Source organism: Megalobrama amblycephala, linkage group LG18 (genome assembly GCF_018812025.1).
Source record: "Megalobrama amblycephala isolate DHTTF-2021 linkage group LG18, ASM1881202v1, whole genome shotgun sequence".
NCBI classification, from domain to species: domain Eukaryota; kingdom Metazoa; phylum Chordata; class Actinopteri; order Cypriniformes; family Xenocyprididae; genus Megalobrama; species Megalobrama amblycephala.
The window spans coordinates 16,469,877-16,483,248 of record NC_063061.1 but is presented as its reverse complement, the minus strand read 5'-3'; the positions used below and the strand labels follow the sequence as shown (position 1 = coordinate 16,483,248).

At 37.2% G+C, this 13,372-nt stretch overlaps 2 protein-coding genes across 11 annotated transcripts in view; both read left to right on the top strand.

Annotated features, from left to right (window-relative positions):
* Positions 1–13,372, top strand: part of LOC125252666 (serine/threonine-protein kinase pim-2-like) — a 681,247-nt gene that overhangs the window by 603,576 nt on the left and 64,299 nt on the right. The window lies entirely within an intron of this gene.
* The window catches only part of nrg2a (neuregulin 2a), a 115,307-nt gene that overhangs the window by 76,180 nt on the left and 25,755 nt on the right, over positions 1–13,372 (top strand). For all 10 annotated transcript variants that reach the window (XM_048166127.1, XM_048166123.1, XM_048166128.1 and 7 more), the window contains exon 4: positions 1,199–1,319. In XM_048166127.1, the coding sequence (XP_048022084.1) occupies positions 1,199–1,319 (121 nt within the window). The remainder of the gene's footprint in view (positions 1–1,198; positions 1,320–13,372) is intronic.

Genomic DNA, 13,372 nt, shown 5'->3' with positions numbered 1-13,372 from the left:
ATGTTGCTTGCAGAAAGTATAAAACTACATACAATGTTTTGAATACATCTCTTCTTCAATGAACATGTTTTTAAATCTAAATTAAATTTATTCATAAATGTACCTTTTTGACCCTTTGTTCCTCGCAAAAGCTACCTTTGCATGGGCGTCAAAGCAAGAGAGATGCTTTTTAGCTCCCAAATGGTGTAGTAACGTTATCTACCAGCAGGGGCTAAATGAGTCACGCTAACCAGCTAAACTAACAACATTAGTTTGGATATCACAATATTTCTTTAATTACATAAATAACAGTGGGCTTGATGTGGTGAAGTGATGCTGGAAGAGAGTCATTTGTCTTTTTCGTTGTGATTAGCAATATTAAATAAGCATGTTCCTTCAAAACATTTGCTTTGAACGCCGTTTCAGCTTGACAAAGATGCTCCACTGTGCTGTGCTAAACAAAAACCATTGCGTGTTTGAAAAATCATCAATTGGGTGGTGATGACATGAGTGTTTGTAGGCATGCTCAGTTTAACAGCAGTGAGAAACGGCATAGGTATGCGTATAATGTGGCTGCGGGAAGCAGTTTGCCCTGTCACTCTTCACGTTTCTGCTTTTGATTACAAATTCAATAAACATGTTCTTGCATCCCAATGTACACTGGTACCGAAGGTCAACAAACTGCTGTCAAACTGGCCGTAATGTGATTTCACCACATACAATTTTCTCCAGGCCTCTCATTTTTTTTCTTACTCATGAGGTGCAGTTTTCCCAAAACATGTTGAATGTTGCTTCGATAATACGGCGGGATTACAGATCCATTCCAGACCTGTGAATCAGCCGGAGCAGGTGGCGGTGGGGGTTGAGATGGGGGGTTCCAGCGCTTGCTGAAATACTTATCTTTGCCTATCGAACGTCTCGAACCCAGCTGAGCAGCAAAGATGTACAGAGTGATTTGCGATGGAAAGCAAAGAGTCATTGTTCTAGTGAATGACTGTTATTGTAGGGAATGAGACGTAAACTGAAATGTGATAAATGATCAGTAACATGTAATGAATGTTATCTGAGAAGATGGCCTGTGTGTTTTTAGTTCTTACACAATCACATGGTTGTTCTCTTTATTGTTTACTAAGCTCTGTCTTTTGTTTTTTTTTTGTTTTTTTGGGGGGTGGCATGCCTTATTGATGTCTTAAGATGTTTGTGTCTTTGTTTCCTGCAGTAACCACAACGTTATCTCCGGGTTCGGGCCACGCCAGAAAATGCAACGACACAGAGAAGGCATACTGCGTGAATGGCGGTGACTGTTACTACATACATGGTATAAATCAGTTTTCCTGCAAGTGAGTTTCTCTCCTGTTCCTTTTCTTTCATGTCAGTCTGTTTATACTCCTGGTGGATTCAAATCAAATCAAAGGGTTTCCACATGTGGTATATTTGCTCTTAATGTATATGGGTGCTTCTTAAACTATGGGCACTTTAGGTCCTGTAAACATAAAAGCAAAACAAACACTATTCATCTGGGATTGTCTTTTTTATTTTATTTTATTTTATTTTATTTTATTTTATTTTATTTTATTTTATTTTATTTTATTTTATTTTATTTGATTTTATTTTATTTTATTTTATTTTATTTTATTTTATTTTATTTTATTTTATTTTATTTTATTTTAACCAACAAATGCCATTTCCACCATTGTGTTTGATACATTTTGTGGTGGATTTTTATTTATTTATTTTTATAAAATGGCTGACTTTATCTAGCTAATTTCCGAATTGGCATTTTATGGATGCTAAATAAAGTCAATAAAATAATATAAAATAGTTTTACATTTTGCAATACTTCTTGGATATGACAAAATAATAATTCCATACTTTTTTCCTACATAATTTAATAAAATTACAGCTTGAAAATTATACATAATAAAATAATATTCCATTCATAACCAATATTGTTGGCTGTGATGGAGATGACACCACAACAGAAAGACACCATTTTTAACCAAAAAAATAGATATATGGTGGATATTTTACATTGGCTTTTCATTTTTAAGAGTGAAAGTCGAGGGTAAAACAATTGAAATCTATATATAAAAGGCAACAAAACCATTGTGTTTGATTAATTTTGTGGTCGATTTTTTTAAATAAAATGGCCTACTTTATCTAGCTAATTTCCGAATTAGCATTTTATGAATCCTAAATAAAGTCAATAAAATAATATAAAATAGTTTTACGTCATGTAATACTTCTTGGATTTGACAAAATAATAATTCCATACTTCTTTCCTACATAATTTAATAAAATTACAGCATGAAAATGATACATAATAAAAAAAAAAATATTCCATTCATAACCAATATTGTTGGTTGTGATGGAGATGACACCACAAAAAAAATGATTATAATTAATTTTTTAAAAATTATTTCAAAATAAATGTTTTTTTTTTTTCATAATTTTACCTTTTATTTAAATTTCTTCTTTTTTATGCTGTAATATTTTTTATGGTGGATATTTTACATTGGCTTTTTGTTTATAAGATTGAAAATAAAATTGGTTATTTTTAATAAAAGTCAACCAACTGGGAATAATTGAAGAAACACCCATACATTCAATGATGTTCTACTATAATTTGCCTTCTTTCTGTTCTTCATAATGTTTCTTCATAAGTGAGAGATTAAGAACAGCATGCTAAGTGAAGTAAGAATTCTTAGTTCTTGGAGTTCCTTGTCTTTTTCCAGCAATGGCCAAATGGGATCCATCAAGTCACCCATCCTTTTCTCCTTAAACTCGCTCTCTCCATTGTCTCCATCTATCGCATCTGTCTTCGGTCATGTCCCTCTTGTGTCGGGGTACAGTGGGTTTACTCACTGGTGCAGATGTTGATGAGTGCGATATGACTGTGATGTGCTTGGGAAATTGAAAAAAAAAAAAACAGGCCTCTTGTCCTGCTCCGGTGGCCCATGTTTAGCGTGCTGGAGCGATGTGCATCAAACCATTGTGAAATGCCATGTCATGCTGGTTTAGTGCTGAAACAAATATTTACGAGAGCCAGAGGCCTCCCACAAGGTAAATAAGTCCGTTTGCTTACATTTCAATCACAGGGGAAAAGGACACCGATTTACACAGACGCTTTTAAATCGGGGATGCTCAGGACGTCTTGTTATGGGTCGAAAAAAATTATCAAAACAAGACCAGGGCGATTAAGTAGCTGTGAAGGGCAAGATAACAAACAAGGATGCAGAAACATATGGAAACGAGTTTGTGTGTAATATGGAGCTGTTTATGTGACCAGGTCTTATAGCAGCGAAACGTAAGGTGCTGTTTCTCTTTTACTACTTCTTCTTTTAAATCAATTTCAGACCGCATGTTGCGCCATGTTATGAGTGCACCTGCTGCTATTTGCAGCCCAGATGCACGCCATGCGTCCCTGGAATACTGCTTGGCAAGCAAACGGCCAGGACATGGCTGCAACAGCCATTCAATAAGTTGTGTACAAACTGGAAGGAGCAATAACTCAATTGCTGCAGCTAATTCACTCACGGGTAAGGCACAGGTCCAGAAAAGTCGGATAATGCAGTCAAGGCCCGCTGGGAATTGTTGCCCCAAAGCTATCTCATTCAATATAGGCCAGGCTTCCATAGGAATTACTCACCGGCTGAACAAGTCTAGCCATACAAGCTACCTCATATTTATGCCTGCCTCTTTTTCTTTGAATACAAAGTTCCATATACACATATGGAGTGAAGGAAAAAGTAATAAATGACCCAGGCCAAAATTATTTTCTTGCTGGGATGATGTGGGGGTGGGGGGGGGGGGTATTTCCCGGCCTGCCAAGTTACGGCAGCTTCACATCGACATCCCTGTCATGTTTACATAAGACTGGGACAGATGACAGAACTGAGGAGGAGAGAGAAATGCCAGAGGAGATTCATGGCCAGCCGCTGAGGGGGCCCCAGACTGCGGTACCAGTAGTATTCGGCTCTACTTTTTCACGGCCCCTGACACCTTCTTGTGCTGAGCATCAAGTTCTGATCTTAAGACTGTAGGTTACTGAGTTTGTTTTTAGTGGCCATTAGAGATGTTCCGATACCCTTTTTCCATTCCCGATACCGATTCCGATACCTGAGCTCAGGGTATCGGCCGATACCGAGTACCGATCCGATACCTGGGTGTGTATCTGTATATATATATATATATATATATATATATATATATATATATATATATATATATATACTACTAGCCCTGTATGATTTGATAGAATTATTTATGGTGTGCTTCAGACTTATCCCTTAATAAAACAAGAAGAAAAACATACAGTGAACTAGAGTATTTTTATTATCTGACATACATTTGTCAGTTATATTATTTATTTATTTTAAGTGAAAAAGAACTTCAAATGCAGCCACAAATCTAACACTGTAAACTGAAAAAGGTATATTAGTTTTACAATATAACTATAAAAACAGTGCAACAAATAAATCTAGGAATATAATTAGGCTATATAAGAAAATAATCTCTTTAAAACTTGAAGTCCAGAAACAATTTTGTTAAATAAAAATCTCACGTTTTCGACGACTGACAGCAGCTGGTCATCCAGAACAATAAACCCGACAATTTTGTCGGTTATCTTTATTTGTCTTTTGAAAACTTTTCTCTTTGTTTGAATGAAGCTGGCACGCCTCATCCTTCTCCATCTTAAGCGCTTCAAACGCCCGAATCACTCAATTCGCACCGCGTCATTCACGCGAATCGCGCCGCAGGGAGTCAATTCGCGTCTTTGCATTGACTTAACATAAATCACTCGCGCTTATTGCTTCATTCGCGTCTGGTGTGAACGGAGCATTAGCCTTTATGTAACCATCGTGTTGCGCGGGGTGACGCGTCTTCAAATGCTTTATTAAGTTATTTGTGTTAAAGTTGCCAATACTTGTGCCACTCGAAATTGCAGCATTGCATATGAGACATGTCGCCGTTTTACTGGTCTGAAATACTGCCAAACAGCAGACATACTGCCAAACAGCAGACATACTGCTAGCGCGTTTTCACTTCTCCGCTGCTCTAAACAGTGGTTGCTTGTGGCAACACAGCACAACTTCCTGTGTTTGCATTCTGAGCCGCGAAGAAGAATTGATTTCCGATTTGCTGCGTTAAGCAAAGATAGCGGGCACAACTAGGTATTGTTTAAGAAAATGGTATCGGATCGGTACGTGAGTTTAAATACTCGCCGATACCTATGCCAGAAATTTTTGTGGTATCGGTGGTATTTCCGATACTAGTATCGGAATCGGAACAACCCTAGTGGCCATCTTTAACTTTAACTCCATCGCTGTAACCGAAAACGACACATGAAAACCCGCAACACATGGTGCAGAGCTTCTCTTTCGCACTGTATGAAGCAATAAACAACCCATTCACACGACGCGGGTTTTCCGAGAACAACCGAATCCAGTGTGGTTCCGTTCACATGGTGAGGGTTTTCCGAGAACAACCGAATCCAGTGTGGTTCCGTTCACACGGCGCAGGTTTTCTGAGAACAACCGAATCCAGTGCGGTTCCGTTCACACGACGCGGGTTTTCCGAGAACAACCGAATCCAGTGCGGTTCCGTTCACACGACGCGGGTTTTCTGAGAACAACCGAATCCAGTGTGGTTCCGTTCACACGGCGCGGGTTTTCTGAGAACAACCGAATCCAGTGCGGTTCCGTTCACACGACGCGGGTTTTCCGAGAACAACCGAATCCAGTGTGGTTCCGTTCACACGACGCGGGTTTTCTGAGAACAACCGAATCCAGTGTGGTTCCGTTCACACGGCGCGGGTTTTCTGAGAACAACCGAATCCAGTGCGGTTCCGTTCACACGACGCGGGTTTTCTGAGAACAACCGAATCCAGTGTGGTTCCGTTCACACGGCGCGGGTTTTCTGAGAACAACCGAATCCAGTGCGGTTCCGTTCACACGACGCGGGTTTTCCGAGAACAACCGAATCCAGTGTGGTTCCATTCACACGACGCGGGTTTTCCGAGAACAACCGAATCCAGTGTGGTTCCGTTCACATGGTGAGGGTTTTCCGAGAACAACCGAATCCAGTGTGGTTCCGTTCACATGGTGAGGGTTTTCCGAGAACAACTGAATCCAGTGTGGTTCCGTTCACACGACGCGGGTTTTCTGAGAACAACCGAATCCAGTGCGGTTCCGTTCACACGCGTGGGTTTTCCGAAAACAACCGAATCCAGTGCGGTTCCGTTCACACGACGCGGGTTTTCCGAGAACAACCGAATCCAGTGCGGTTCCGTTCACACGGCGCGGGTTTTCCGAGAACAACCGAATCCAGTGCGGTTCCGTTCACACGGCGCGGGTTTTCCGAGAATGTGGTTGTGAGTCCTGAAAATTTTCGGCTGTGAGTTTGGTTATAGAATGCAGTTGTCACTCCTGTAAATAACTGAACTGTGTGTGAACCTAACCGTATTAAGGACTCAAATACAGGACTGACACCCGTATTCTGCTGCTGTGTGAACGTGGCTTTTAAGTCTCTTTTTAAAATCGTTATTTTGGCCTGACCTACTTCTGAGGTCTTGATCTTCTTGACTGTATACAGCAATTAAAATCGTATAATAGTAAAAAAAAAAAAAAAAAAAAACCTTTTCCTTTTCCATTAAGTTCAAACTTCAATCCTACAAGTTACTGTAAGAGAAAACAACACGTTTTTCATCAATTAATTGGAAATCTAAGTTTATTACTAATTACTATTAAGTGCATTTGGTCCAAACTAGCTCGCCTGTTCTGTGACAGCTTAATTTAGTCTAAATTTGCCCCATTCTACTATAGATTTTATATATTTCATTTCTGTACAGTAGTACGTTTAGTATTTATAGCAGTATTAAAGAGCTAGTAGAACAGAATTTCGCTCATATTTCGCTCTACTACTACCTACTACTAAAAGGAGTTTAACTTGTATTTAACCTTTATTGCTAGAAAAATACAAAATCAGGGTTTTAAACTGTATTTTTCATATCCCAAATTTTGTTAATCGATAAAACCTCATATAAAATGATAAGAAAATAAAACCTCTCATGTAATATTTAGTTTGACCTCCTGAGGTTGATGATCAACAAGTTAAGTGCCTCCTTTCACAGACCATTTGTTGAAAAAAAGGCAAACTTCATTTTTTAAGAGTTTCAGGCACTTTTGTGTACTCTGTTCGTGGAAAGCGCCATTAAACTTTCCAAATATTAGTGCATGAAAACAGCTGCTTCGAAAGAGTTTTTTCAGCAGTACTTTACTTCAGACCAGATGCATCCTTCATTATGTAACACAATGAAGATCAAGAGATCAGGCTTTATTTTCATGAGAATGTCGTTTAGGTATGACGTGTTCTGGATAAATTCTACATTATTTGATTCATTCTGACAAAATCGCCGGCAGGATAGAAATGATGCAAAGCCTTCTGGGTCAGAACGGGCTCTTTCAGGCGGTGCTGGTCCTCTCATTTTACAGAGTTACAGTGACCTGATCGAGTGCAACAGGTTGCAGAAGAAAGGCCCTTTTTGCTCTTCTTGCTTTTTCTCTCTCAGAGTTTTAGTACAAAGCCCTTCACATGACTTATGGCAGCTTTACCTAGTGAAACATCAGCTACAGCCTTACAGTAAAGCACTAATGAAATATTTGACTGAATAGTTAGCTAAAGAAAATTTGCCAGTGGTGCTGGCAAGACTGAGGGAACTATTTTTAGGCGTCAGGGGTATTTTTCTTCCTTTTTTCCCCCAGTGCTTTGTGTATTGCAATGTAAATGTGAATATGGGTTGTCACTAAATTAGGGTGTGTTCACACTTGTCAGGTTTGATTAAAATGAATTGCTCTGTTAGTGCAGTTTTGATATACCATCCAAACTTTTCAAACTGAAAAGGTGAGATTTGGTCCACTTCCAAACGAATTCTGGTGTGGTTCGACTGAAATATGAATGTATCATGGACCAAAGACATCTAAACGAAACCAAAAACAGGATGTGATATCACGAGATGTTCAAGCATACCTGTTTTTTATCATTGAAGGAGTTACGTTGCTAACTGAATCGTCGTCTCTTGCAGCAGATTTTCATTTGTGTGCAACGAATGAATTCCTGCCACTGTTTTGACTCCTTTGCACATTTTATAAGCTCTGTGAGTTCTCAGCTGGTAAAAGTACCATCATATGAACTCGCATACAATGAGCGTGTTTAGCCCAAAATACAGGATTGTTTCAATGTTCCGTAAGTTCTGTCGCAAAATCAGTCATAAAAGCCTTTTTTTTTTTGTATCTTTAGGTTTGGTCATAAAAATGACAGTGTGAATGCTAAGCGAACCAGGACTAAATGTGTTATTTTCTTTTTTATTTTCTTGTCAAAAGAATCAAGAGAACCAAATTACAAGTGTGAACACCATTAAAGAGCTCTTTCTGCCTGATCTGTCTCTTAAAAATTGCATTCATTGCTCTAATTTAGATCTTACCCCATTAACTATATTTTTAAATGTTTTTGACAAAACATTTTTATGTGTGAAACTTTGTTTAAAACAGTTTTTCTAGTGCTTAAACATCCTTAAAATACGGAAGAGGATTAGGGCCAAGCAATAATAAAAAATAAAACCATCTAGAGATTAAAGTTGTTAAATTTCGAGAAAAAACTCGTTACATTTCGAGAAAAAAGTCAAAATAAAATGTTGAGAATGAACTCGTTAAATTATTAGAAAAGTCGTTAAATTACGAGAACAAATTCGTTAAATCATGACTTTTTTCTCGTAATTTAATGACTTTATTTTCATAATTTAATGACTTTATTCTCATAATTTAATGACTTTATTCTCAACATTTTATCTCGACTTTTTTCTCGAAATTTAATGTCATTTTTCTCATAATTTAATGAATTTGTTCTCATAATTTAACGACTTTTTTCTCGCAATTTAATGAGTTTATTCTCATAATTTAATGAGTTTTTTCTCGTAATTTAATGAGTTTATTCTCAACATTTTATCTCGACTTTTTTCTCGAAATTTAACACATTTTTTCTCAAAATTTAACAACTTTTATCTCGAGATGGTTTTATTTTTTTATTATTGCTTGGCCCTAATCCTCTTCCGTATTAAAATGAGATTAATGTACTTGAGAAGCAAAATTGTTTTAAATCTCCATATCTACAGTACTTAAAGTACCAAGGCTGCAATTATTTAATCAAAAATACAGTAATTAAAACAGTAATATTGAGAAATATTATTACAAATTAAAAGAACCAGAATATATTTTAAAATGTAAATTATTCCTGTGATGTCAAAACTGAATTTTCAGCATCTTTACTCCAGTCTTCGGTGTCACATGATTCTTTAGAAATCCTTCCAATATGCTCATTTGTTATTATTATCAATGTTGAAAAAAGTTGTGCTGCTTAACATTGTATGTGTATTCAAATAATATATCGTGAATTATGCTTATTTTTCTCAAACCGTTAGCATTTTTTTTTTCTTGTTTTACATACATACCTCAACCCCAAAACAAGAACTGAGTGCATGGTGTTAACTTAATTCAATATATTATCTTACACAATATTTCTTCTCAAGTAAATTCATCTTTATAGAATTTTACTTAAAAAAACACTGATAATGGAAATACATTGCTGTCTTTTGAATATAAATTATGCAGCTTCAGTACATGTTCTGCGTTGTGCGATATATATATATATATATATATATATATATATATATATATATATACGATTCGGCCACCTGGAACTGGATTCTTGGAACTGGTATCTGTGTTCCTGACATCTAGGCTTGTTTGTAATATCATGATGTTTATCTTCTTCAGGTTTACTTCTACAGCCCGGTTCTGGCAAAAAATCGCTCTTTCTATTTCTCTCTCACCGCCTTTGTAGATTTTCATTAAACAGAGTCTATCGGCTCCCGCTGCCAGTGAGAGAGCGAATGAAAAATGCATGTCCAAAACTGTAGAGGGGTTGAGGTGGGGGTTAAGTAGAGGAAAAGACTAGAAGAAAAGAGAATGATGTAACGATCTACAAGAAATAAAGTGTCAGGGAGAATAGAGAGAGTTTGAAAACACCTACTAATTTTTTATTATCTCTATTTTATTAATATTTTTTATCACTATTCTATACATTTTAGAACAGTAGTAAATCCATTATTAATAATAAATAAATATAGTATTATAATAATTGACTTATTATGCCCCTTTTCACAACATGTAATATAAGTCTCTGGCATCCCCAGGATGTGTCTGTGAAGTTTCAGCTCAAAATACCCCACAGATCATTTATTATAGCTTGTCAAATCTACTTATTTGGGTGTGAGCAAAAACACGCCGTTTTTGTGTGTCCCTTTAAATGCAAATGAGCTGCTGCTCCCAACCCGCTTTCCAGAAGAGGGCGGAGCTTTAACAGCTCACACTTTGGTTGCTCAACAACAACAAAGCTGGAGAATCTCACGCAGCCAAAATAACGATTGTCAGTAACAGTATTCAGCCTTACATTGTTCAAACCGGAGTTGGACACTGAAGTTACAACTTTTAGCAGAACTAGACGTTTCTGAATGGTTAGTGGATAAATTTATGTAGTTGCTGTGGAGTTTATTCGGCGTAAAATGTCGGCATGATAACAGCACTTTACTACAACAACTCTTCCTCTTCTCTAAAGCAGCCCAACGTGGCGTTGCCCCCTTTGTTGCATGTTCCCGGGGGCAGCTTGTATGTAAATTTTGGGGTTTGTGATGTCACCAACCCGGGAAGAAGCTCATTGCTTAAACACTAACTAAAGTTAAAAGAAAAAGTGAAATCATAATCAAGGACCCCTTTAAAGTCAATGTATCCTGCAATGCTTTTCAAATATTTAAATATATGTGCATGTGTGTTTATTAGTAATAATGATAAATATAAATAATAATGCATCCTGTGATGCTTTTTAAATGTTTAAAAAATGTTTTTTGTAAGAAAGTTTAGCTGCTTTTCTTTCAAGAATGAAAATGGAACTAATTTATTTCCATTTTTTATTGTAAAACATTTTGTTTTGTAAAGAAATATGGAAGCATGATCATGTCAAATGTCAAATGTTCAAAGTTTTGACTTGGTATATCAAATCTGCATTTCGACCAACCTTAAAATATCACCACATTATCAAGGTAAAGACACAAGGACAAGTCTGAATCTGTGTGCTTTAGGCAAAAAATGCACATAGACAGACATAATAGGATCTGTTCTTAATTTGGAGAAAGGAATGAATGAAGTTAAGGAGTTAAAATCCCAGAGGTACTCTCCTGACTGAGAGACACACGTGTGCACACACGACGGTCCGTCCCTCTGGCACTCTCCAGCAGGATAACATTGTTTCCATGACCTTTGACCCCCACAGCGGCGTACATTTCTTAAAGCATGTCGACGCTCCGGTACAAGGGTACATACCCCAGCTTCTCTCCCTCCTGTGTTCCCCTAAAGACTACAGCAGATTGTGGTCTCTCACCATCTCGCTGTTATTCCCAGGGTCTCCGTAGTTAAAACTGCAGTGTTTTACCGCATGCCAGGCGGTGACATGGTTCTGTAGCAGCACGGTGAGGAGGTTACAACCTGAACCTTGGCTCATTTTACACTCTGTAAACTCACCAACGACTTCGTGTGTGTGCTGCATGTATTGCATCATGCGTAATGCCTCACATACTACTTCAAAAGGGCTTTTTTAACTTTTACAGGGGCTTTGTGCATAGATCTCACTAAATGTTGTTAGATTTAAGCTGAAAGCAAGATAAAACTATTTGTCAGCAGGGTAAGAAGTCATGTTCTGTGAAAACAAAGTTTTAATGCTTCCCAAGTAAATGGACTTATTGGACAGCCACGCATTCACTCCTGCCTCAGGCGGTCCAGCTTGGGATGCGCAGGGGGACGGCATTCGTCAGAAGATAATACTCGCTCACGGTTTCTGTTTGTCTTGAAAATTGAAGGTGGCCATTCATCAGTGTTCGCTGACTAGAGCAGTTACAGAGTTAGAGGAATTAACACTGTGAAAACATTACCCCCATATCGCTCATTGCGCACTGATGAGGCATAATCTGTTTACTGGAATAACATGAATAAGCATAATTGGCCAATCAAATCCATGAATGAGAGCCATGTCATAATCAGGCGACCATATTAGAGACGTGCTGCTTCTAGACTCAGATACAGCTTCGGCTGTCGGTGCTTGCAGAAAATATAGTTGGTTCATGGTTCATCCAGGCTTTAGTCTGGATTGCAAAATAAGTTTCAGTCAATTTTATTTCTTGTTTTCCAGACAAGATCAATTTACTTGAGAAGCAAAATATATGTTGTGTAATAATTTTAAAAACAAAACTGGGAAATATGTTTGTTTGACTAGCTTTCAAAGAATATATCTTGAATTAAACCGAGTTTAAAAAAAGTAAGTTACCTGGTTGCCTTAAAATTTTGAGTTCATTGAAATTAAAAATTTGAGTTAATACAATGAAGGCGATTGATTTAATCAACAGAAACTCAAAATATTATGTTATCTGAACCACATTAATTTGACAAAGGTTGATTTGACAAAAGAAAAAATTTTGTGATAACAAATCATGAAAATAATTTTTTATAGTTTAACACAATTTAGTGCTTAAAGATTAAAACAACTTGCCAATGTAGTTAGAAAAATAAACTCAAGATATACAGTTACTTTACATTAAAAAAGAAAGAAATTAAAGGTGCTCTATGTAAGAATGACAGCTAGTGGTTGAAATGGATACTGCAGTCCAAATTCAAAATATTGTTTGCCCCGCCCCCTCCTCCTCAGACTTGATGCTCTCGCGGGTTGCCAGTTTGAAGACACGCAACAGGAGCGAGCTCAATTGACATTGGAAGGCAAGGAGGCCTACACACTGTAAGATAATTAGTTGATTTATAGATTTATGATGGGTTGATATCACGTTTTAATATGCTCCCCTTCATAGAGATTTTTAGATGGATGCTGAGGCTTTTTAGGTCGGGTAGAATCTGCGATCTCTGACCCAGTTTGTTCGCTGACTTCCATGGCTGCAATTCACTAACCAACTGGCAACCTGGGGTGGCGAAATACCATTGGGTAAACTGGCAATGGTTGTAACAATGGTTTTCAGAGAAACGATTATGTGAACTGAGCATGTTTAATGAATATCTGCAAACATATTATGGCATTTTTATGCTTTAGTACAGTCAAAAACTTACATAGAGCACCTTTAATACTTTTATTCAGCAAGAATGCATTAAATTGATTGAAAGTGTCAGTGAAGACTTCATTACAAAAATACTCTATTTTAAATAAATGTTGTTCTTTTGAACTTTCTATTCAAAAGAAAAATGTATCATGGTTTCCAAAGAAATACTAAGCGGCTGTTTTTGAA